We start from the raw sequence: 25,945 nt of genomic DNA, 5'->3' as shown, positions 1-25,945 counted from the left end.
GATGCTGTAGGGTCTCCTACAGCACTTGGTGGCCAAGCAGAGGGGAGAGAGCGTGGTAGCATGAAAGGGAGAGCTGAGGGTAAAATGAGAACTGAGTGAGTGGCCCTGGGTATCCTGTGATACAGTAGGAGCAGGCAAGAGAGCCTGTCACAAGCTACCCACGTGGCCAAAGGCTCTGTCTGCAGGCTGTATGTGCACCAGCACACATGGCCACGTCTGAAAACCATTCTGTCTGGGTAAAACTCATCTTCACATTTCCTTCCCAAGACACTTTTTGGCAACACTTAAGTGCCTAAATCCAACTGCAGATCCTATTAGAGAGGAGAGACAAAGAGGAGCAAGCAGGAGGGCTCTGCCTGCAGCTCCCACCAGATGGCAGAGCAACTCCAAGCAGCAGGAATACCTTCTGCAGCATCAAAACAAAAGGATGAGCACTTCTCTCTCAGTGACAGGAAAAGCATTTGGAGGATGGTCTGTTTTTCCTATTGTTTTTTTGGTTTTTGTTCCATGCTTTTTCCCCCCCCCCCCTCGCCAAAAAAGCATGGATGTCCCTTGCAATACGTTGCTGAAATACTGCAGAGCAGAACCCCTGTAGCAGAGCTGCACTGGAGGATGCTCATTCTCCACGCATGGAGACGCTGATGCGAAGGTGTGCCCAAAGAGGTGGAACAGAAGCAACCCACAAGACCTTCAAGCATAGACAGAACAAGGATTTGTGCACCTCCATTGGGAAGAGTCTCTGTTTTGGGAAATGACACAGTGAGGCAAAGCCCCCCAGTGAGCAACGATTTCCTTCCATATGCTCACACTGCATTTACCCCAATGCTCCCATACACTGTATCACAAAGAGCTATCTAAAGTGCCAAAGAGCAGCACATCCACCTCTCCACAATCACCTTCACATCCAGTGTGTAACACAGCAGGATTAGAACAGCTGTCAGGGAGCATTTTACTTGTCAACACTGAAGAAGAAAAATCCCCACCAGTAACTGTATGGCTCCCATGTGCACACAGTGCACGTCAGGGTGGGTGCACCTCCATGTTTTACTAAAACACAAAACTGAAATAAAATACAAAGCACCAAAGCAAGCATTTCACTGGGTCTTCCAGCTCAGAGCACACAGTGCTGGGCACAGCTGGTGGCCCCAGAAATGCAGTCCCAGTACATTGGGAAACTCCCTTTGATTCTTCAATTATTCCAATGGTTCCCCAGGGAGAGCAGCCTCATTCTGCAGAGTCATTGGGTTGTTACCAGCAGGCCCCAATGTTTTTTCCCTGTGACCTAAGGCCCAGACAGATCGAGCAAGTAAGAGAAAACAGCTGCTTTCAGGACTGGGATATTGGGAAGGGAAATAATGAGGCACAAAGTGACCTCTTCAACAGCACTGCTTCCCCAGCACTCACTGTGGTCATTTAACCACAAAAAGCAGCTGTAGGGGCAGATCTAGAGAAAAATCAGGCAGGAAAAAGAGGAGCAAGTGCAGAGGTACTACAAACAAGGCATGTGCACCACAGAGGGAGACACCCAGGTCAGCACATGGTCACTTCTGGGCAACACTTGGAGCCTGGTGCTTTCAGAAGTTCCCTTTCTAAGACCTGAGCCCTGTGTAAATGTGGGTGGGTTCTGCCCCCACCAGCACCCACCTGCCATGCTGGGAGGACCTTCTCAATGTCATTCAGATTGATGCTGTCACCATCTTCATATTTCCCTTTTCCAAGCCTGTGGCAGAAAGAGAGCAAACAAAAACATGAGCAGTGAAACCCCGATGGAACCTACGTTAATTCTCTATGATGGCACACAGGGAAGATGAGCTCCCACTGCAGAAGGCCCTCATGAAGACAAAAAGGTCTCTGAAGTCACTGCGTTCATTTCCAAAACATTCTCACATGAGCACAAAGCCACTGACACCAAATGAAACGCTGCCCCAGCCCTACTGCCCTGCACCATGCCTGCACACAGCACTACACTGCTCTTGGTAACAGCAGCAGTGAGAAACATGGGCCTCAGCTGAAGGAGGACTGGAGTTTAATTAATGCCCGATCACTTTAAGGGAAACTGAGTGTGTTCAATAGTTGAGCTTGCACTGAATGGAACAGTGATGTGCCTGGGCCATGCTCATGCTCTGTGCTTCCACAGAAGCCCTGTTGCTTGTGGGAACTGTAAGCATGACCTTTCCCTAAAACATTCTTAAATGCAGTTTGGATCCAGAGTGGTTTATAAAGAGAATTCTGTAAAGCAATGCAAAAAAAACCCACCAGACAGCACTGCTATAAACCACACAAAGATGGCCAAGTTCTCACACCATGAATGTGTCCTTCAACCTTCCAAGTCCTCCATATGGACCATGCCAGCATGTCAGCATTCCCATTGCAAAGAAGTTCCCTTCTTCCTGGAGAGCATCCCCTCACTTGTAGCTCTGGGGCTGAGATGCACACAGGTGGCACTCACCCTTCCCTGTCGATGTGGGGCAGGGGGTGTTTGGAGGTGTTCCGGAGCTTCCTGTGGAACTGGCTGAAATCTAGTTTTTCAGGCTGCAGGTCCCACGTCGCACCACTGGGAGAGGAAAACAGAGGGACAAAGAGAGTGAGTGCCCTGCTGATTCAATAGAACCATGCTAAAAGCAAAGAAGCAAACTTGAGCCTGCAGATGAGGACAGCTGGTGCTTTGGAGGCACCACCTGAGCAGTGTGATGCCAAGAACCTCCGACCTCACACTGCAGCAGTCATGAAGACCACACGCCTTGCCACCTGCATTTGCTCTTTGTACCAGGGAGGTACTGCAGCAGAGGCTGCTCCAGACTGCAGAGCAAACACATGATGACGTGATGGAGGCCATGTGCCCACCTGAGCAACAACAAGATGATAGCCCCACACACAAACCTTTAGCATCAGCTTACCTGAAGGAATCGAAGGTGTTGGCAGCCCAGATGTCGGTGCCCAGCATGTCAAGGGAGCCCTCCTTGTTGCCATTCTAGGAAGGATGGAGAAGTGGTTATACAGTGCAAGGCCCTGCTTTGCACCCGGCGTTCCCCACTTCCACATCAAGAGGCCTTGCTATGACACACAGACCCCTTGCTAGCTGTAAAAGTGCACTCAGAGGCATGAAGGGACACAAAGCTATGGACAACACAGGGTGGACAACGTGTGGGCTGATATTGGCCCCATCCTCCTACCCAGCGTCAGCTGCCAATGTGGGCATGTGGCCTCCAAGAAACACAGACCCAATGGGAAGGTTGGCATTCTGACCACAAAATTCCAGCTGGTTGATGTGGGGAGGCACAAAATCAGACTCGACTCAGGCTCAAGTGGGATGGATATTTCCTATTCATAGTACACTTACTTATCACCAATACTCCCCAGCAAACAGGTTTGTCTCCTCATAGACACAAGGCTGTTGCAACACAGGCACAACCACTTCTGTACTTACACCACCAGATAAAGTTTTCCTGAGGAACTGCTGTTTTCTAATAAAGTCTGTCATTGACTCATGAGATGCTGTGGTCCTTCTGAGCCTTTGCTACCTCAGATGACCTGCCTTGGTAACTGGGTTGTGCCTTGGTTTGCCAGCAGCTCCCAGCGTGCTGCTGAGACTCTGCCATAGGACTAAAAAAGCCAATACTCAAGTCCAGGATTAAAAACAAATTGCATGTATTTAAGTGAAGCAGATCTTTGCTGCCAGCTGAAATGCAATTACAGAGGTGAGCAGCTTTAATATGAAGCTCCCCATGACCCAACCCTCAGCTTTAGATACTAATTTTCACTGTGAAGGGGGTTAGAACTGCTGCAAATTAATTAAGCCGACAGGAAGGATGATTGAGTGATGCACTGGTGAGAATATCACCGATGCTCAGAGACAGCACAGATCCAATAAAATGAACCCTTTTCCCCCAGAATGGCTTAAATGCATTTTCATAACCTCTGTCCTCCAGATCTCGTGAGCACACACACACTCAGGTGACCAAAACCTCCACCCAGAACACACGGCGATGGGGACAGAGCCACGTGGACTCTGCCTGTTTACTCACATGTGCAACCTCAGCAAATTCCCCACAAAGTCAGCATTTAGAAGCAGGACTGCCCTTGTTTTTTCTCCCCAAAGCCAGCTCAGTGCCACACCGGTTTCTCCTGCCACTCCTTATTACCACCAGCAAATCTCTGCAAGTGCAAAATCACACTCCTCCTGGCACAGAACGTGTCTCATCACCACACTCTGCACTAACACAGAGCAGCACCAGGAGGTCTCAGTGCTGTGTGTGGTATAAACAGGGGGACTATCCCATGGCATGTGCTACCGGAGCAGAAGTCTCCTTCTCATTCAATCCCCAGCCTCAAACCATCGCTCAGGGCATTTCCTCATGCTCTCCAGGATGTTCGAGATACAAGGATGGACCAAGACTTTGAATGCTGGCCCCTGCCTTTGGCACTACCAACACTCATGCATGCAGATGGAGGTCCGTGGACTGAGTTCAGGCAGGGAAAGGCCTTAAACCACATCAGCAGCAAATTCCCCATGTCTTTTGTGAAAGGTAACTCCCCATCTAGCTCTGGAAAGCTGCTGGACCCGGGGTCACGATGTAACACCACCTATGTGCTGCTCACTCCTATGTCAACCTCTAATAAAGAATCACCAAAATAGTAACTACAAGCACCTCTTAATTTCCCAGATCTCAAGCAAAAAGAGCAAATTTCCTTCATGCTTAACCAACTGCCTATAGCATTCTTGCCTGACATAAAGGCACTCCTCAGCAGAACCCGAGGCCGAAGGACAGCTGCATTCCTCAGCAGTCAGGTGATGGGTTGGGCGCAAACAGGGCAGCAATCTGTGCACCAACACGCATCACACCCTACAAGGAGGCACATACGCAGCACACGACGTTGGAAACCTCCCAAGCGGAGCACACGAGGTCAGCACCCAGCTCTCCCCATGGCTACCAGGTGTACCTTGGTGGTGTGCCTGAACTGGCTGCTCCTCCCAGACCTTGATCCAGAGCCACACCTGGAGCCTGACCCCGGCCGCGATCCTGCGCTCCCACCGCTGCTGTGATCCCAATCTTCCTGGAACAACAAACAGCTGGCTTTAGTCAAGGGCAGTGCCATCCCACCCCCATGAGAACCACTGAGCTGGACAAGCAGGAGAGCTGCTATTCCTGAGCCACGCACACCAGCACCTCAAGATCCCTGCCCATGCACCACGGCCCTATTTTGGCACTTCCTTTGAGCCCTATTATATGTCTGGATGGGATTTTCTTGCATTGCAAAGAGATAAAAAACGATCGTAAAGATTTAACTATAGCAAACTAGTTCATGCATGGAAAAAAATAATACCTCCTATGGCTTCATATACATATATATACCCATTATACATACACTATGTCCTTTAAAACTGCAGATACATCCTCAATTCCTGCCAACCCAAACCCCGTGCTCCAAATCAACCCTTCATTTGCTCCTTCCCCCTGCTTAGCCTGCAGCTGAGCCCAGCTCCCCTTACACCTGACAATACTCAGGCTTCACCAGCCCAACACTCTACCCCAGTAACTCTTGTCACTTCAGGGCTTGTCCCTCACGTCCTCCTTTCTTCTCCTCACACTCATTCTGTGGTCAAACATCACACAGATTTCTTGTTCAGTCAGCACCCTGCAGGACAAGATGAATAAGCCAAAACCAGAACAACCAACCCAACCAGCTCTATTTACCCAAACAACACGAAGCGCTTGGGGAGAAAGGGTTTTTTTGTCAGGGTAATTGCTCCTGAAGTTCTCCTCAGAGGCTCCCAAAGGGCTTCGGGAGTAACCCAAGATGATTCAAAACCCCCAAATCAAAGTGTGCAGAATATTCGACTCTATTACACCATAAATTTGGAAGGTGATTCATTCCATGTCCTGGTTGGGTCTTCTGTGCTCCTCTCCCTGCTGGGGCTGGAGGATTTACCCAACATGAGGGACTGGAGGGAAGCTGTAGGATTTACCTAATATGAGGTAACCCATGGTTGTATGCTCCCATCCTTTTTCCCTTAGGACCAATGTCCCCAAAAGACAAGGATGCTCCCACATACATCCTCCAACACCCTGGAGATCAGTGAGCTCTCATTCCCACCTCTTAGCAGGCTCCAGCTACAACTCCAGGTCTACATTCACCACTAAGAAAGGGAATCTCCATCCCCAGTTTTGGGGTTGGAGACAAACACCTCCTTGGGAAGGAAATTGCCAGCAGCTGCTTTTATCCATGTAAATCCTCCCAGCCAAACACTGCATCCCCTTAGAACAGTGAAGCTGTGTGCGTGTCAACCCTGCCAACCACCCTCCTAGCTGTCACATCTAACATTTACATTTTAATTAGCAATAATCACATGTTTCACTCATACTGCAATTTTCACCTTTGCAGAGCTTTGTGGTGCGAACTAATTAATCCCACTCCCTCTGCCAGCTCGAGAGTTATTTCTTCCTGGTGCTTCGGTGCACACTGGAAAATCTCATTCGCAGAAGAGGAAATCTTTCCCTGATGAGCATGCAATAAACAGAAACCCTGCAGTCCCCAAGTGGTTGTCCTCATTGGGAAGGTAAGGCCTGGTAAGGCTGGAAAGGTAAGGCCAACACTCTGGACAGCAAAGATCATCCTTGAGGAGTTCTGGCTGTAGAGTGGAACCAATATTCAAGTTACCATGATAAAACTTCCTGAAATACAGAAATGGCCATGAGAGACCAAAGGTCCATATGGTTTGTCAGGTGTTAGCAACACAACACAAGGCTCTCGTGCCAGGAAGATTTCTTTATTGCTGTGAAGATCATGATCATGATGTACATACGCATCATCTTGTGTAACCCTAATTATTCTTCTAAGCAAGCCTTTTGTATTCTAACATGTATTCAGTCCATTTCTGCTAATTATCCATTGGCTAGAAAGCAAGCAAGTTCCCTAACAAGCAGAGAGCTCATCTTATGCCTAGGTAGAAAATATCCTTGTTTATTTAGACCTCCGTCTCCTTTGCAGAGCCTCATTATCAGAGTTAACATTCGACGAGGCTGAGCTGACCTCTCCATCTCCCACACTGGTTTCCCTCAGCAGTAGTAACAGAATAGACAGAGCTGAGGACCAAAGGTCTCGGTGACATCCAGCACACCTACTTTTGATATACACATGTCCCAGATAAACACTGATGTGCCAAAAGCTGGAGGGTATGGAAAGTTATGGAAAGTATAAGGAGCATGGAGGGGATAAATCAACCACCAAACACAAGGTTGTTCTTTTATAAAGGGTGCTGCTTTAACACAACCATGAGCCTCGGAGCAAGCTCAGCCTACACAGCAGCTGAATGGTTTAATTCCTTTCTCAGCAGATCTGCATTCACTGCATGGAAGGAGCGTCAGCAGCAGCTACAGATGGAATGCCACTTGGTGACTGGTTCTGCCAGAGCTGCTCCTTGATCACCTTTGAGGGCTGGTCACAGCTTTAATTTCTTCTTCCCAAGGCAGGGCTGTGCTAACCTGTATTCCTTGGCAAAGCCTCAAAGTGACTCCCTGACTTTCACCTTCTCTTTCTCTGTTGGGAATGAGACAAAGCAAACAGCTGTGTCTGGCTGCACCTACTTGCTCCAACAGCCCTTCCCTACAGAGTCAATCATCTTCATGTGTTAACACAAATTCCTATGGTTGGAAGCCAAGTGCTTATCAGAGGGGGGTTTTCAGGCTCAAGTGAGTCACTGCAAAGTGTGTCCTAAGGGATGTAAGTGGGTCTGCCCCAACCCCACCCCAGCAGTCACACACCCCCACAGCTGCATGTCCCCAGATGCTCTCTGCCTGCACAATGTGGGGACATGACACACAGCATCTCCCATGGGGATGCATTTTGACACCAGCACAGCACTGAGCACCTCTGAGTCACTGAGGATTCATGTGGACGAGTTTTGGTTTGGTGGAGGCGTGGGAGCTTCTCATACTTTCAGTATCATCAAGGCTTGGGTTCATGGACAACACGACCCTCACCTGGAGAAGCCCCTGAGGCTCCTGGTCATGCTACAAGTCCCCAGGGCATGTAGAGGGATGTGGAGATGGCTATGGAGCTACTGCTAGGTTTCTCACATCCCAGAGCTCCATGGATCTCTCCATACAGAACACACCACAAGCCATTTGCTCAGTGAATTGCCCTCAGAAATATATCACAGCTTCAGCTCTATGAGGGGAATGCAAATAGCGTATTACATAAAATCTTCCCACTGGGTGTTTTTTGGAAAAAAAAAAAAAAATTATCTAAGCATGAAAAGATTTGAAATGTTACCATTATCTGACCTTTCCTCGTGCATACTGGCACAGGCAGTACCTTATATATATCAACAGGGTATGTTTTCACCCCACAGACTATTGGTTCCCACCCCAAAGGTCCCTCTGGGGTCACTGCCCAGTGCATTGCAGGAGCACTGCAGGGCTCAGTGCCTCGCTGTGCAGCACACCAAAGTGTTCCCAGGAGAAATATAGCTGAGCAGAATGTAACTGTGAGACTGGGCTCCCCTCAGCACACCAGCACTTCATGCAACCTGTGCCAGGAGATCCCCCATGAGCACCACAACCTGGGCCTTCCTCCTCCCTGCAACCTTACTGCACAATGCAGAATGCCCAGCTGGAAAGAAAACATAAAAATCAAAGAGTTCCCTTTTCCAATATTAAAAAAAACCTCAAATCCTGTAAACAAATTGCAGTGAAAAACAAAAGGTAACATCATCCCCCAGGAAACCATTAGCCAGCGTTTTATTCCCGAGCAGGTTTGAAGAGGGAGTGATAATTTATGTGCAAGACAAAAACCTCATTAATGTTTTTTCTTTCCTTGCTACCAATGAGAAAAATCAGCGTCCAACAAGAGTAATGCACTGAACCCCACTCTCACCGGCAATGATTCGGCTGTATATCCATAGCAGAAAGAGAAAGGCTGCCTGGGCAGCAGAACAATAGCGTGCAGCTCCTCTCTGGTGCCAAGGAAAATTTGTTCCTCGCTGTTAAAGGAAGCTCAACATGGAGAGAGATAATTATGAGCTCTGCTGCAGGCTGGGAGAGAGCCCAAACGTGGGGAAAGCAGAGCACAGAGCGCAGCCTGGGCATACATGGATGTTAGCTGTGCGTAGCTTGCCCCGGGGCAGCCAGTGCCAGTAGCATTCTTGTATACATACATAGATGTATGTGTATGTATATATATATTTGGCCATGGTACAAAGGGATTGTGCAGATAACTTGCTGGCCACTAGTATCTGCTGGGGGGTAATGCCAGGGCAGACACTGGTCAGCCACCCCCAGTAACTACCATGCCATTGAACTGATGACCTGGAGCTTGCTTTTGCTTACTTTCTTTATGATTGGTAAGCCTTACGTAGAAGCAGTGGTGCTTTTGTATAACACATGCACATGTTGGCAAGCTGCTCATCTCCTATGGCTTTTGGTGGCAGAGCAGAGGGAAAAAAGGAGTCACAGAACCATGGGATGGATGGATTGGGAGGGTCCTTAAAGACCACAGAACTGTAGGATCCCAGAATAGCTGCAGGGATGGGGTACCCACCCTCTGGGACTCAGTATCAGGGCCTCACCATCATCCAACCTAAATTTCCCCTCTTTTTAAACCACTCCCCCCTGACCCATCACTATCTGCCAGTGTAAAAACCAGCCCTTCTCCCTCAATGTACTGGAAGGTCTCTCCAGTACATCTCTAGACTTAACACCCCCATCTCCCTCAGCCTGTGCTCAGGAGAGATGCTCCTGCACTCCAAGCATCTTGGTGCCTCCTCTGTGCCCATTCTGACAGCCTCCCTGTGCTGGGGGGTCACGATGCAGTGCTGCAGGTGGGCCCTTGCTGCAGCTGCTGAAGTGCAATGCTACTGCCCCCCAGGCTCCAGCTCCAGACAGCACTGATGTATTCGAGTCTGAAGCCCAACAGGCACTCCCTCCAGTTCCCAGCACTAAACCTGGAGGTGTTTCATCCCAGAGCTTGAAGAGATACTGATAAACTAAAGCAGGCAACCACAATAAAGTAAATAAACAAACAAATAAATAAATTAAAAAGCTATGAAAGAAAAAGGATTTAACCACAGCATCCCAAAACGCTGCTCCTGAAGAATGCAAATGTAGAACCTCCTTGGTTTCCACCAAGCCCAGCGTCTTTGCTGGGTCCTGCTGGAGGAAGAACCATCCCAATGCCAAGCTGGAAGTATGGGCTCAGCATTCCCAGGCTACAGAAAAAGAACAAAAAAGCAAAGCTCTGGAGAGGAAGAACTAAACACTTTCCTACCTGCTTGTGCTGGTGGGATGAGGAGCCCTTCCCTCTGGATGGGGAGCAGCTGCCATCAAGCTGCTCGCTACAATCCGCCGTCCACTGCAAAAAGGATAGAAAGGCATTATGTAAAATAATAGCCAGGCTGGGGAAACTGCTGCATCAGCCTGCAGCAAACATCACCCAGCAAACAGCACCGTGACTGTGCTGGGATGGGGAGCATCCACAGCCTTTCTCTATGCAGCACCAGCTCTGTTCCAGAACCAACAGGGCTCCCTCTAACCAGCAGGGATGATCCCAAGGGCTCTGGCTGGGAAATGTTCTGCCTGGTAATGGCCACATGAGGAAAGCTCCAGGAACAATGGCAGGAAGCTAGAGAAGCTGCTGCAGCCATCACTGGGTTGCATCATTACAGAGGGTTTTAAAGATGGGGGGTGGGAAAAAAAAAAAAGTTGTGCTTTTCCATTCTTTCTGCTGTTCCTTGTTTTTAAATGAAACAAAAGGCAGAGCTGCATCAAAACAACTCAATTTGGGGTCATTCGTTACCACTCCACAACGAAAAGAAGAGCCACAGCATAACTCTGGAAATAATAACAACAATAAAACAACTTTTCCTCCACAGAGATGAAAGATCCTGCATAATCCTTAAGCCATCTCAATTCCCTGCCACGAGGAAGCGGACTGCAGAGCTTCAGTAACTTGCCCAAAGTTAGCGATTAAGTGGCAGCAGAGCCCTGCAGCTAACACAGCTCTCTTGGTCTCCGTCCAGCGCTCAGACACAAACCCATCCCTTCTCCTGCAGCTCTCGTTAAAGGGAGCCTGCTGCCTTCAGCCTGGCTGACAAACCAGCTCGCCCGTGCATGCACGCTTATTGCTTTGATAAGAGCGCTCAGGAAGAACAACAAACGATCCCTGGTTATTCCTTACAGAAGTCTGAGGTATGACGAAGGTAGGAAAGCAAATATCTTTTGGACACAACAGCTAATTCCTTCTTAGCGTACATGCAGCTTGATAACAGCAGGTGACACGTGTAAATCATCCCTGTCTCTTGTCCTACAGATAGCCAGCAGCTGCTTTCAAGTCATGCAGAAAAGCCACAGTCCCATTTCCAGACATGGAAAGATAGATTTAGCTGGCACAGCTGAGGTGTGGGCACAACACCCCATTCCCAATAGCACTCCCACCTCGTGCTTACGTCTGATGATGCCTTTTAATTGAGAACCAGATCTCATGGACCCTTTTCGTTATGGGAAAGGGCAAACTGTCCTACCACTCAGTGCTGAGCCTCTTCTGAATCATGGAGCAAAACTTTGCTTATTCATTTACTTCTATATTATTTCTCAACTCAACATGCTGAAAACAGACTGTTTGGCCTAAAGCCCCTCCAAAGCATCACTTCAAACGCAGCCATTTCCCAGCCTCAGGTTAAATAAATACACCTTTTAAGTTCCAAGTTCCCCAAGCCCAGCCCCAACCCACCCCACCATGCCCACTGACCATGCCCCCAGCTCAAGAGGTTAAATTTCTCCTAGTGTAGGACTTAAAAAGTCAATTTTTAAAGGGACACAACCATAGTTATCTTTGCTCCTAATGACACCACCAAACCATGCCTCCTCTAAACCATCCCTCTGCTTGCTGGGTGCAGTCTGCAGGGTAAGAGGCACCTGTGTTCACCCAGTCCAGAGGGACACCCAAATGGCACACACTGCCGCCAGGCATGTATGTTCGTACCATACCCTGTGTATTGCATATTCCACTTGAAACAGAAAGCACGGAGTGGTCAAAAACCCTCAGGGCACATCCCAAGTCCACGTTCATGATGAATACAAAATGCAGACAGCAGATCTTTACCAACCGTTTGCATTCTCATATGTGGCCAAAGGAGAAAGCTACCCCCAGTCCAACATTCCCTTGCATTTCTAGGCTAGGAAAGATGCTTTATCATAGCCCAGCCCCACGGCTCGTGTCCTCACCAACCTGAGAGATGTTGGATTGTGTCTTCTCGCTCTCTCCATCGCCCTCAGTCTTGTCAGTGAGCAGCCCCTGCACCTGGTACTCCAGCACGTAGCTGTCAATGAAGCGCTCCAGCTCCTCGATCTCCTGTGAGCGGCTGCTGCCCGCCTCCGAGGAGGCCGAGGCCACTGATGAGTTCTCCATCCTTCCAGCTGTGAGACTGCAGAGCGAGGGGACCTGGGGAAGGAGAAGGATGGGAAGTGAGTGCTGGTCCTTGGCCAGTTCCCTCTTTCACCTCCTCCAGGCACAGTCACAGGTGTGCCTTTCCCTTTCCCCACACCTGGTAATTAGAGAAAGCAGCCAGGTTGCTGCTATTCTCCTATGGTTTTATGGCAGGCTGGACATGTTTTGCTGTATTTCTGCAATTCCAGTTTATAGTAACTGGCCTGAAGACGACCTTAGAGCATTTCTCTCCAGCCATCTTCAAGAGACCCCCATTGCAACGACATGTAGTAAAAAAAGCAGCAGGACAGTGTTGGGTGAGACTCTCCATCCAGACCTGCCATGTGCAGCAGATAACACAGATATCAGCACACAGATATTCCAGCATCCAAAAGGTCCACTTCTGTTACACTCCTACACCTAAGGACCACATCAAACACTGTGTCTGTCCTCCTCTCTACAGACATATGGACAGCATGCCCAGAGCAGTGTGGGTGCCTCATCCCTGCAGGTGCCCTAGGCCATGGATGGGCCCTGGGCAGCCTGAGCTGATGTGGGGCAGCCAGCCCATAGCAGGGATGGGGCTGGGAGATCCCCTATAACTCAACCATTCTGTGGGTCTATGATCTTTAATGTCCATTCCAACTCAACCATTCTACAGTTCTATGACCTTTAGTGTCAATTCCAACCCAATCGTTCTACAGACCCATGGTCTTCAAGGTCCCTTCCAACCCAATCATTCCGTGGTTCTACAACCTTCAAGATCCCTTCCAACCCAACCGTTCTGTGATGCTTTGACTCTATGAAAAGCTCCTCTCGGCAGCAAGCCAGATGCTGAATCAACAGCGTGACTGCAAGCAGACCGGTGAGGAGGTTTGGATGTGGAGGTGAAACAGCAATCACACCAGGAGCTATTTTTAATACTTGTTCAAAATGGACGAGAAAAAGAAAAGAGGGGGAAAAAAAATATATCCTGCAAGACAGCAAAGAATGCACCTGCCAGGAGACCTGCAGATAGCCCGGCCAAACCTACAGAGAGCCATGGCAGGCAAGGTCACAGAGTGCAATGCATGCAGATTTTACATGTTCTTACTGATGCCCAATGAAAACACAGAACAAAGGAGGACAAGGCTGAGCTAATACAAATGGATGCATGCACCTAAATCCAAACGCCCTTTTGCTCCCAGGAGAGAACAACCAGCTCCCAGCCCATGCTCAGGACGCAGATTTCATCCCCTGCCCACCCTTGCTCTGCATATTTAGTCTGGTTGGAGATGGGTTTAAAATTACCCAGCAAAATCTGAATGAGTCACATGCCATCCGGATGGGAAGGAGAGAAATCTGTTCCCAGCTTGTGCAATTTGCAGCTCCCGAACTATTTCTCATCTGTCACTGCTGAACAATTGCAGCTTCATTTGGAAACCGCTGAGAACGAGCAGTTCTGGCCTAAGGATTTCGTCTGCTCAAGGAATTATTCCCAAATGTGCACAGACTGTCAAAAAGGCTCATTATGGAGATCAACATCACACATTAGCTCCTGAGCAAAACCTTGTGGCATCTTAAGAAGGAGAAAAATACAGAAGAGGAGCCCCAGAGAGAGCGAGGAGCCCCAATGGAGGGCATGCCTCTCACCCCTCAGCTAATTAGCGCCAATAAACAAATGGAAAGTGCCAGCTATTAAATGGAAAGTGCTGTGGAAGGAGGGGACATCCAATACCAGCATCTTGGTCCCCAAGGACCACACCAGCATAGAGAGGTCCCTGTGTCCCATCAGTGTTCTGCTCGTTAGCAACAGGATAGATGGTGGATTGAAAGAGATTGAGTTTATCTGAAGTCAGCAAACAAGCACAAGGGTTAATATCCCAACTTAGCAAAGCTAAGTTTCACGTTTCTCCCTTCTGCCCCCACTTTGCCAAAGAAAAAAGGCTTTGGGATCTAAAAACCATCGTCCAGACCTTTCTTATAAAGCCCATGAACTGCTCATTACTACTACAAAACACGGAAGGCTACAGATGTGCAAACCGATTATTACAACTTAGCGATGATTAATAATAATTACACATTACAACAGTGTTAACAGCTATTATTTTAAAGAGTGATCTAAATGGGCTTCTTTCCCTAGCCCTCCAATTATGCAGTTTTACCCTTCATCAGCAAATAAGCTTAACAAGATCAAGGTTTTCTTTTTGACATTTGTATGTTCACCCAGTAGGCAGCAATCACAGAACAGCACCCAAAGGTGCTCACGTTGAACTCAAGAAACCAGAAAGGGAATAGAATGAATGAACCCACATCAGGCAACAGCTTGAAAACCTGCACCTCTCTGTTTTGCCTTCTCCATTAAACCATCCCTGTGCTCATCCTCCAGCCCTGAAACGTAGCTCTACGAGCTGCTCCTAGGCAGGCTGACAGCCTCCAGACCACGACAAACCTGTTTGCAATATGGGATCCATCAGCTCATGCTTTGCTCGGAATGGGAGCTGCTTCCCATAAAAGGAAACTGCAGTGCAAATGCTTCACGTACCACTGCAGCCACCTCTGTGCTGCTGGGAGCTGCTTCCACAGCCCCTGCCACCCTCCTGGGTGTCTGTTCCCTATCTCAGTAGCACTAACCCAGACACCAACACACTGCAGGGGACACTCCTGTCTGTCACAAAGGGTATCTCACACCCAGGAGATGCTGTGATTAAATCTTCAAAGTAAGCAATACGGCCCCTAAATCAATGTCTTGTTCTTTTCCATCAGCTTCCTCACCTGCCCACACCTCACCTCTTTTTGGGGTCAGGCAGAAAGGCCAGGCATTTGGCCAAAGCCTCCACCACCTCCCTCACCCTGTGAGTCCACCATCCTGCCCAAGCCATATTTCTGTTTTTATGGCTCTCTTTGGCCTTTAGTTTTCTCTTTGACATTTGGCTGCATTCAGGTCAGTAAAACCTGACCTCACCTCACCTGAAGAAACCCTTTCCTTTCTGATGCCTTTTCACAAGCATGAAGTAAATGAGCCACTATTCAGACAGTGGACCCAGACAGGGATCTGCTCCACCAGACCCCAGCAGGGCTCTAATACACTGGATCCCAATAAGGCTCTCCTCCATGCAGAAGGATTCCATTTGGGGTCGGAGCTCCTGCTCATTGCCACAGCCCCGGCTCACTTCCCACCTCCTCCTTTTAAAGAGCTCCTGCAGGAACAGTATTTTCTGTTTTAACATGGCAGACTTCCATCAACAAGTAATTAGTGATGTGCCATCCTCCAACAGTGAGAGCATCATGATGAGCAGAGAGCAGCTCCGGTGTGTGGTGTGGCAGCAGCGTTTACTATAGAGAAGCAGGAACACTGTGCCCAGGTATCACAAGGTATCACGTGTAGGCTTCATACTTGCTGTTCCAATATCCTTCAGGATGACAGCATGTAAAACACAGCACTGCAAACGGTTCCATCTCGGAGCTGATTCTTTCCCAATTAAGCCCCGAACACCTTGCAGTGAGAGGCTGCTGCTGGATACAGCCTTGGGCTTTTCAGAACGGCTGCAGCCACGGCTGGCTGAGCATTTGCTATATTTCATCATCTCCCTTGGTTTCTGCTACCTGGCGATGCAGAAAAGCCCCAGTGACAGCCAAGACGCCCAGCAGCTGCCACGTCTCGGTGCCATCGACGTGCCCGGCATGTCACCGAGCAGGCGGGTGCCACCACGAATCAGAACGGAGCCATTCCCATTAGAATAAACACAAACAAGAAGGAAGGAGGAGGGGTTGCTCCCCGCTGCGTGGGGCTCCAAAGTGCCGGCTCTGCTCCCAGGATATGAAGCCAGAATCATCTTGTGCTGCACCGCAGGGTTCAGGTGTCACCGCGCAACCTCTGCGGGCTGAGAAACGTCCCCAAATGGCCACAGATAAGGAGGAGTTCACCTCACCTGACCTCCTCGCCACCCCCACGCCAACGCTACCAACCTTGGGAGCAGCAAGACAAAGCCAAGAGGGTGCCAAGTACAAAAGGGCACAGGATCTGACCCAAACCAGCTGCCAACGCAGCAACCCAGCGCAGAAGGGAGCATGGAGAGGCAGATCCCTGCTCGCTTCGCTGCCACAAGAGATCTCCTGCAGCTGGGGGGGGATGTTTTCCCCTTGTTATACACAAAACCAAACCCCTCTTCGTGCTCAGAAACAAAAAGCCTCGTGTTATGTCATATCTGTGTGCTTCATTATGTCAAATCTACGCCTTCCTGCCGGCGGGGAGGATGGTACCTTTGGTCTGTGCTGGGAGAAATAGAAAGGGAAAACCCAACAGCAAATCAAAGGGGAGCAGAGGTGGGATCACAGGCACATCAGGGAAGGTGTTCTCCTTTGCATGCACAGTGAGGGCATCTGCACCCTCACAGCACAAAATTCCTCATCTAGCAGAGAGCGCGTCCCACATCCCAGTGCCACGCTGCTCCCAATGTGTGTGTTAAACACCCCTGGCAAACTGATTCCATACATTCGAACACATTCCTACCCCACGCTCACTCACCCCTGCACATAAGGTCTTTTGCAAATAACCGAAGGGGGACCATTATCAGAAAGCAAACCTTTTCTTCCTGGGCACTGAGGCAATATAATGGGCACTTGTGCAGTGAAAAGCCCTGTAATCCTAAAAGACACATCCACCCCGCATGGGGATGTCAGCACTGCACGGCGATCCCTGCAGCAGTGTGCTGACCTCATGGAGGGCACCCATCCCCTTACAATGCATAAGGTTTATAGCAATGAGCGTTCCTGTGCACCTCAGGGATGCAGCTCACCCCTGTGCAGAGGAGTGCATCCCCTATTCCACCCCCAAGAGGTTTTCTGAGTCTTTAAGTGCCTTCAGTGCTAAGAGACAACTGAAAGAAAGCAGCACCCAGGATGTGCCTGTCCTCAAGACCTTGCAAACATTATGGAAAAGAAAAATAACTGTAGAAATGGGCAGTTCTGTACAGACAGAACGAGGAAAGGTCTGCTATGGACTCATCTCACCTATCCCTGGGGTAGGACACATGGCACAATGTCTGACCCCTGCACATTGGAGCCCATCTGACCTGAGCTGGCTGCCAAATCCTTCCCTTCCCTGGGGCTGACGGTGTCCTCCTTCGCTCCGTTCCCAATTTGTGCCACAGTCTGGATGTGCTCCAGACAGCAGGATTCCACCCAGAGAACTGATTGCATTTCACACAAGTGACTTTTATTCCAACCTGATGAATAATCCCAACACGTACTCTCCCTGAGAATGAACCAGTCTAAAAGGCACAGCTTAGCCATACCCCAGACCACCAGCATCAACCCCCTGGGCCATTCTGTAGGAGAATGACCTTCCAGCATTAATGACCTTCCAGCATTAATGACCCTATATCTATTTTTCAACCTGTGAAGAAGAACAGCATCACCTGAATGTTCTCCCATGGATCTTCCATCAGTAATTCCAAGAGCAAATCCGACACTCAGCTGGACCACCAGATTGCTCCAACAATATTTTGGGAAGAGGCCACAGCTCACTGTGACCAGCAGGGAAACTCCAGGTGCTGAGAACAGCAGGATGTCCTGGCCATACATCACCAATCCCACACCACAGCTCAGAACCTGCCCTACTGCACCCTGCCAGGATGTGTCCTTCAATGAACCAACCCTGCCCTTCAACAATCCAACACCATCCTCCAATGAACCAACCCCATCTTTCCATGAACCAGTCTTTAATGAAGCCACCCCATCCCTTCAACAACCCAACCACATCCTTCAACAATCCAATTCCATCTCTCAACGATCTAACACCATCCTCCAATGTTCCAACACCTTCCCTCAATGAACCAACCCTACTCTTCAACACGCCAACACCATCCCTCAATGAACCAACCCATCCCACATCCTTCAACGAACCAATCCCACAAACATCAAGTGGAGAAACTCCCTAGACAGGAATTTTAATGCAGTACTGCCCAGCCACCAGCCTTTGTTGTGGGGCTGAAAGTGCATCTGTCCATGCATCATGTCACCTCCAGGCTGGCACTGCAGTCACCATGCATGTCCCCAGAGCCCTGCTGCTCCCTGCAGTGCCACCTCCTGCTCCTCCCAGCACTGAGGATGCTGCAAGTGTCAGTACAGCGATGTTTATCACCCAGGGGATCATCTGGTTTGATTAATACAAGGTAAATGAAGCTCAGCTCAGATAAGTCCCAGCGGATGGGTAAGGACAGGAAGGTTTTCATTAATGTGAAGGAAATGTAGGTGACAAACAGGATGACTGCACTTATCTATGTCATTACTGCAAATAACTGGTTAGAGGGCACGTGTGTCTCTACAGCCACCTGTAAAACACAGATCTGAGGCTATTTGCTCACTGTTGTCACCTCCCCTAGCTGGGCTAACCAAGGGAAGGGTCACAGAAAATACAAACCCACAGCCTTTCTGGCTTCAGACTCATAGGGATGCAGCTCATGGGAAGGAACAGGCACAACCAGCACCCTGACCTGGCACCCACACCTTGTCTGCTTGCTTCTCATCTAAGGTCAAGCACACTGAAGCAGCTCAGATAACCTCAAAGCAAACTTTAACTCTTGAGAGGAAAAGGGAGTGTCTGGGGAAACACTGAGCTGCCTTGCAGGGAGCAGCCCCCATCCTGGCTGGCAAGCTGTCCCATTACAAGGGCTGTAAAGCACAGACCTGGGGATTACCTAGACACAACCCGAACCAGGTGTGTTTACTACAAACATGAACGACTTGGCCAAGGAAACAAACCGTGTCCATCCCCAGCTTTACTGTGAGCACTTGGAGACTTCATAGGAAAGCGGGAGGAATGCAAACAAACAGCATTACTGACTGGGTGCTGAGTGGCACAGGGAATGCTGGGGCTTGGTGCTGGGCTTTCCCAGTCCCAATGGAGTTTTATTCTGAGCAATTAACAGCAGCGAGCCAAAGGGTGTGGGGGGGGTAGACATAAAAAGTCACATCACTCATTTTCCAGCAGCACAGAGCACATCATTTCATGTACTGCTGTAATTGATGCGAGTTAGCAAGTAGAAACCCACAGGAACCTCAAGCAAGTCTCAAACGTGGCTTTTTTTTTTTTCTTTACTTAAATAAGGGAGAAGTGGGGAGACCCCCATCCCACCCACAGAGGGAATGTGGACCGCTGCAGCCCCGATTGCTTTTTTGGGCTGTCTGCTCACAGTGATGCATGTGGTTCAGCATTAGGAGCCCTCCTGGGGCTGCACTGCCCAGTGAGAAAATATTTGCTCTGCAGAGCCTGCCACAGATAGCAGCAGGGCCACAGAAACCCAGCTGCAGATACAGCTGATGCCTGCACACCATTCACCTGTCCCCTTCCAAGTCAAACTGGGAATACTGAAGAGAACAGGGGGGAAAACAAACAGGTTTTGGGTGTGGTGCTGACTTGCTGGTTGCTGTCAAGGCGCTGCTAACCTCGCTGATCCCATCAGGTGCTTTAGCACAGGGCTTAGCACTAAGCTCTGCCCGGCATGGGGCACTGGGCTATAAACAGCTGCTGTCTGTCCGGCTGCACTGCTGGGCCTTCCCAGATGTTGGGGAGAAACAGCTGTTTGGGACTGAACTCAGCCAAGATGCAAGGCTTTGCTGTTCTGCTCTCCCTCTCCCAGGCTGGCCTCCATTTATCTGCGCTGATGGTGCTGTTAAATCCTGTTGACGTGCTGCAAATCCCTGTCCTGCTGGAGAAAAACGTGGCACCTTTTGGAGGTAGCCAGCCCCTGTCAGCACCCAAACCAACCCTTATGCAAAGGGGGTGGGCAGGGAGGGCAGGCAAGGCAGCGGGAAGACCAAAGATTGTGCACAACCCAACCCCACAACCATGAGCAGGGAGGGAGCTCCAACACACCATTCCCACCCATTACTCAGGCAGAAGGAGGACTGACCAGGATAGAAGTCCTGCTCTCTGGCTTGAGTGAAAGGACATTATCAAAGGAATGGCAGGAAATCAAGAAGCAGCTTGGAGGAACCAGGGAAGACTTGTGAGAGCCAGTGAACCCTGCACTAAAAGGGAAGAGCAAGATTACCATAATTAGGTCAGCTGGTGATAAGCTTTCTCAGAGGCACACATGCCTATGAGCAGTGCTGCACTGCCATAAAGTGGCATTGTCCTCATGGAGCTAATAAAGCCAGACACAAGATCTCACCCAGGAACACCTGCCCCAGCTCAGGCTTCCACAACAAGGCCACAAGGTCTCTCCTCCCACTTCATCAAAACCAAAAGGAACTTCTTCCCAGAAGAAAGCTGAGCTCTGGAAGGAGGGGACAGGTCAATATAGGGCTCAAAAGCACAACAAGGCTAAAGCTCCAGGAAGCAAGGAGTAAAGAGGATGACCCCACCATAGGGTGCCTACACGCTTTCCCCTGTGCAAAGGGAGCTCAAGGTTTCATGTTATCCATCTCTTCCTCCAGGCTGGGTCACAACAGCTCTGCCATCCCAGCAGCCTCAAGTCATGGCACAAGGAAAGGAAAAGGCCCCAACTCCAGCCCTGGAGCAGGAATTTGGCTGAGCTCACCTCCAGATGTGTCACACTGGCCCAAGCAAACAGGAAAGGGAGACCCAAGGGGAGGATGTGCACGCTGTTCTGCTTCCTCACCATCTGTACCATGGCAGAGCCGTCAGCTGTCTCCAATTTGGCTGTGCAACCCTGCAGCCCAACCTCCAGCCCCGTGTGATGCTGTAGGAAGTGAACATATTACTGCAGCAGCTCTCATCCCAGCACACAGCCTCCACCCTGTGTGCTGCCCACACCTACCTGCCCCTCAGATGCTTCATGCAACCATCACTTCCCCACAGTCACTGCAGTTCCCTACCCAAAAAGCAAGATAACCCCTTAAAAACACACATATTTCCTATATAGCCCCTGGATTGTGCAGAAAACCTCGTGCTCAAGGCTGATGTTCAGAGTGACCATATAAAGCTGGCCATTGTTGGGCAAAGGACAGCAAGGCTATGGCACTGCTGTCTAAGAGGTGACATCTTCCAGCAAGGATCCTTCCCACACCAATTATTATCTGTGCTAAAGACAAAGATAACCCCTGCCCAGTCCTATAAACAGCTCAAAAACGGCTTCTGGGTTTGAGCACTTGAGTTTTCATGGGGAGAGGAAGGGTTTGAAGGCTGGGTTGGTAGGTTCTCCTCATAGCAATGTGATGCTGCAGTCAGTGCTGCTGGCTTCCAGCACAGAACAATTAACCTGAAACGAATGGGCCTTTTTTCTTGTAGCAAGGCACGCTATCAGTTCTTTCCAAATGACCCCAAACAAGCCCATTCCTCCCTGCTGCTGTCAGAGCTCACAGGTCCCCAGGCTGGCAGCGTGTCCTCCTCAAGCAGCGTGATGTGAGGATACGCCTGGCACATCGTCCGCCCCCAAAACGTGCCTTTTCTCACCCAAACATGGGGTGAGGAAGCAGACGGGCTGCTGTTGCATGGAGCGCTCACACAGTGAGGTGTGCGGGGAGCAGAGCAGAGCTGAGCCGGCAGGGATGACTGTGCAGAGACAAGAGAGGAATGGCTGAGTCACTTCCTCCCCCAGAGCCCTAAATAGAGGCGAGAGTAAGGAAAATCGTTCTGCGAGATGACAAAAAAGGAACAGAATCCCCAGCACAAATAAATATATAAAAGCACAAGTAGTGATGGCAGAAAGGGTAGGGCAGAGCAGGTAGCCCCAGGTTGCAGCTGTAGCAACAGCCACCACCAAGAAGGCAGCACAGGGTACAGCTTCCCACTTAGCTCTCCTAAATCTGTTATCTACCAAGCACTTGGATGGCAGCTCCAAGCCCTGCACCCAGTGAAGATGACCACCAAAGGTTGTGCAGGTCTCTTCTAACTCAACCATCCTAAGGTCCTGTGATCCTTCAGGTCCCTTCCAACCCAACTATTCCATAGCTCTGTGCCGAAAAGCCACCATGCTACACCTCAACAACCTCCCACACCAGGATGCTCCCATTCCCCATTAGACCCTACAGACAGCAAGGCGGTACAGCCAGCTGCCGTCCTGTTCCACAAATCCTGTCAAGGACTTACAACTCCTGCTCTGTGCAGCTCCAATCACGGCACGTCCTCACCGCCTACTCAGACGGCAGGTGATGCAAAGAGGGTTAGACAAGGAAAATCCTACTGAATTCAGAGATTTGGGGCTGTGTCTTTGACTATCAGCTCTTTGGAATAGATTTTTGTCAGTATTAGTGGGTGCAGTGCCCCAAAGTGCTGCCATAACACAAGAGGCCATAATGAGGTGTCCCACAGGGCATGGAAAATCTCTGCTGCCAGTTGATGGGGTCGAGGGGGACCAGGTTTAGATCTCCAGCCATATCTGGAGGTCTGCTGTGATGACACAGGCTTCCACCCTTCCTAAAGTTCCATATGGGTGAATGATGTCCCACAAAGCAATATCCTGCAAATAGCCAACCCCCAAAGCGACATCCCCCTAAACCTATGCTCCTAACACTGTCATCCTCCAAAGCAACACCCTCCAAATGGACAGCCCCCAAACTGACATCCCGCAAAGTGACAGTGCTCCATCTGACAGCCCAGACCTCTTGGCTGGGCACAGGGTGAGCCTAGACCCTTTGAGTGGAGGTGGTTGGACAGAGGCAGCTCCATGCTCCAGCCCTGTCCCCATATCACAACACCACGTGCACATAGCAAAAGACTAAAGATGTCATTTAATGCAACACGCACGACTGCAAAGCCTCCAGCTGCCACCAAATCCATGAGCTGTAGCTAAGGACAAAGCACGGCATACCTGGCTTGCTCCTTCTTGCAGGACGTGGGAAGCCTGGGGCAGCCGTGTGTCTGCTGTGCACACCTGTCCCTCTGACAGCTCCAGAAGGAAGGGGAAGGTTTACTTGCACTCAGGCCAATTAAAAGAGTCGGTGACACCCTCCACTAATTGCTGCACACTACGAGATGCTCCAGCAATGGGCTCCTTGCAGAGGGGTGAGGCGGGATGTGGTCCTATATAGACCTGAGTGAGAAGTTGAGGTGGGTCACCACAGCTCCTCCTGCCGTGGGGAAACCAGTTTGCTGGGTTTTGTCCTTTTGCTGGCTCTGCCCCTTGGGGGAAAGAGGCTGTGGGATGGAGGAGAAGAGAGAATGGAAGCAATGCCTTTCCCAAAGCACAAGAACACTCATGGTCACCATGAGGTCCTCAGAGCCTTGCATAGCCACAGATGAACCCAAAAAAGAACTAAAACCTGATGGAGCTGTGTGTGTCCCTGTTTGCTGCAGGGACTTGGACCTGACAGTGTTTAAAGCTCCCTTCTAACCCAAACCATCCCACAGTTCTATTCTACAGTAACTGCTTCGATTCAGCAGGAAAGCTGGTGGTTGGATGCACAAATAGACCAAAAATACCCCACAGCATCTCCCCGTCTCAGCCTGAAATGAATTTATCTTCAGGTCAGCAGCAAGGCACTGTATGTTGTAAATGCCTATAAGTACATACACACCCAAGCAACATTACTTTGAACTGCACAAGAATATAAATAAAATGGCCAGCCTCCCAAATGAACAGCAAATTCCTGGTTAGCAGTGGCTCCAGCAGCATGTGCCAGCACAACACAGGGCTCAGCTCATTGCAGAAGCTCTCCTGCAGCCCTGGGTGCTGGGCTTCCTCCTGCAGCTCCACTGAGATGTGACATCTTGCTACACGTGGATGTGACGTGGCATCATTCTGCTTCTCGCTTCCCTTACAAAAGCAACTCCAGGTTTGAGAAAGGACAACAAACGGAGTTAAAACACCTTAATTGGGTGTTAAGGGATTTGCAGAGCCTTTGGGTGCAGGCGTTGCAAAAGGGCCTACGCTCCAAACAGCCAAAGGAATGAGATTTAAAGGCAAACACAGCCCGAGCTGCCCAGAACAGGGCAGACAGACTGTAGATCTGTAGCACACTGTGGTTTTCCCACTCTGTAGAGCTCTGTCAGGGTGCTCGGATGGCATCCAGCAGCAGAAACCCATCCTAGGGGTGGGACTATGTCCAGGGTACCAAGGTTGTGTATGGGCTGGGTTTGTATTGTGGATGCTGGAGGTTGTGCGAGCACCCAGCCATGCTGCAGCACATCTGGGTGTGGACAGAGCTCAGCGGTGCCAGCTCCACACCCATCAGTGCTGCCGGTCACCTCCAGCCGCATCGTGCGGGCGGTGCGGGCAGACAAAGGGCACCGAGCTCAGCCGGGGGCAGCGGGGCACGGCAGGAGCTCACGGCCTGGAGGCCGCACGTGCAACGGGAGCCCGGCCCGGCTCTGCAGCACTGCGGGACGCCGCTCCCACCGCGGGGCGACCAGCGGCCTTCACTGACCGCAAAGCGACCGAGCGACCCGTGCGGCAGCGGGACGGCCGGGATATCGCACACATCCCCTCCCCCTTCATCCGCGGGATGAACACGGCCACCTCGGGCACAGCCCCGCGGCTGTCAGCCATTGTCACGGCCGTAGGGCGGCACGGCGCTCCGAGCACGTCACGGGGAGGGGAATGCGGGGCAATGCGAGCCGGACGGGCGGCCACAAGGCTCCACAGCGCGGGGCACGAGCACAAAGCACCGACGGACGCCGCCTCACCCCGCCACCCTCGGCCAGGCCGCCCCCACCCGGCCGCGCCGTACCCGACCCCCACATATATATACACACACACACACCATACACACATAGACACACACACAGCCCCCTCCGCGGATCTCGGCCTCCCCCCGTTACCGGATGGCAGCGCTCCGGGCCGGGTCGGGCGCCGCCCGGCCGCCAGCAGCAGCTCCGCCGGAGGAGCCGGGCAGTGCCGGGCCCTGACGCACCGCCCCACGCCCCGCCCCGCGCGGGACCTGCCGGGAGCTGTAGGCCGCGGGGCTGCGTGCGAACCGAACCGAACCGCGGCCCGTACTGCGGCCGTGGAGAGATGATAGTGATGGGAACGGGGGCTGGGATTGACAGAGCATCGCTGCTTTAAGGTTCTGTCCTTGTGTCATGTCTTAGGACAGGCTGATGCCTTGAATGTCGTGTCGCATCCCTCGTGGTGCCATCATCCCATAGGGGAAAATGAGGGCAGAGAGGTGTGTGCCCCATCCCTGCACACAGCCACGGTCAGCTGTGAGCACTGCGAGCTGTGGGTGTCCCTGTGCACTGCCGTTAAGGGTCCCTTCAGACCCAGCCCATGCTGTGGTCTGTGCACTGCATGATGGCCTTTAAGGGTCCCTATAGACCCAGCCCATGCTGTGGTTCTATAAGAAGTGACTCTGGAGAAGCTGGAGGAGGAGACGGAACATCCCTCTGAAGGAGAAGATGTGTCTGCTGTGCTGGGTGCCGTGCGCCAGGTAATAACAACAGGATGACTCAGTGCTGGGGAAAATGAATTGGCTCTTGATTAAAGCGTGTGTAGGGAGGTGTTGGGTGTCAGGAGCTTTCTCAAGTGTTGTAAGGGAAGAGCTGAAGTGGGCTGGCTCACAGTGCAGCCCAGCATTACCAGCACTGTCCTTATACATGGGGTACCAGGTGCACGAAGGGACGTGCTCCCTCAGGAGC

The 25,945-nt window shown here is 50.7% G+C and overlaps 1 protein-coding gene across 7 annotated transcripts in view; it reads right to left on the bottom strand.

The window, feature by feature from the left end:
• The window catches only part of CTIF (cap binding complex dependent translation initiation factor), a 75,801-nt gene extending 50,563 nt beyond the window's left edge, over positions 1-25,238 (bottom strand). For 2 of the 7 annotated variants that reach the window (XM_015887218.3, XM_015887219.3), the window contains exons 1-7: positions 25,130-25,238; positions 12,226-12,438; positions 10,267-10,350; positions 4,942-5,055; positions 2,898-2,971; positions 2,450-2,554; positions 1,645-1,720 (exon numbers count right to left, since the gene is read on the bottom strand). In XM_015887218.3, coding sequence (XP_015742704.2) covers positions 1,645-1,720; positions 2,450-2,554; positions 2,898-2,971; positions 4,942-5,055; positions 10,267-10,350; positions 12,226-12,405 — 633 coding nt within the window. In that variant the 5' untranslated portion in view covers positions 12,406-12,438; positions 25,130-25,238. Of the gene's footprint in view, positions 1-1,644; positions 1,721-2,449; positions 2,555-2,897; positions 2,972-4,941; positions 5,056-10,266; positions 10,351-12,225; positions 12,439-25,092 lie in introns of all 7 variants that reach the window. The other 5 variants (XM_015887220.3, XM_015887221.3, XM_085529310.1 and 2 more) reach the window with 3 other exon arrangements.
• Positions 25,239-25,945: the final 707 nt, after the last annotated feature.

Source organism: Coturnix japonica, chromosome Z (genome assembly GCF_054131305.1).
Source record: "Coturnix japonica strain WE chromosome Z, WE-NBRP24, whole genome shotgun sequence".
Taxonomy (NCBI): Eukaryota; Metazoa; Chordata; class Aves; order Galliformes; family Phasianidae; genus Coturnix; species Coturnix japonica.
The sequence above is the reverse complement of the archived record's forward strand: the minus strand, read 5'-3'. Positions and strand labels throughout refer to the sequence as shown.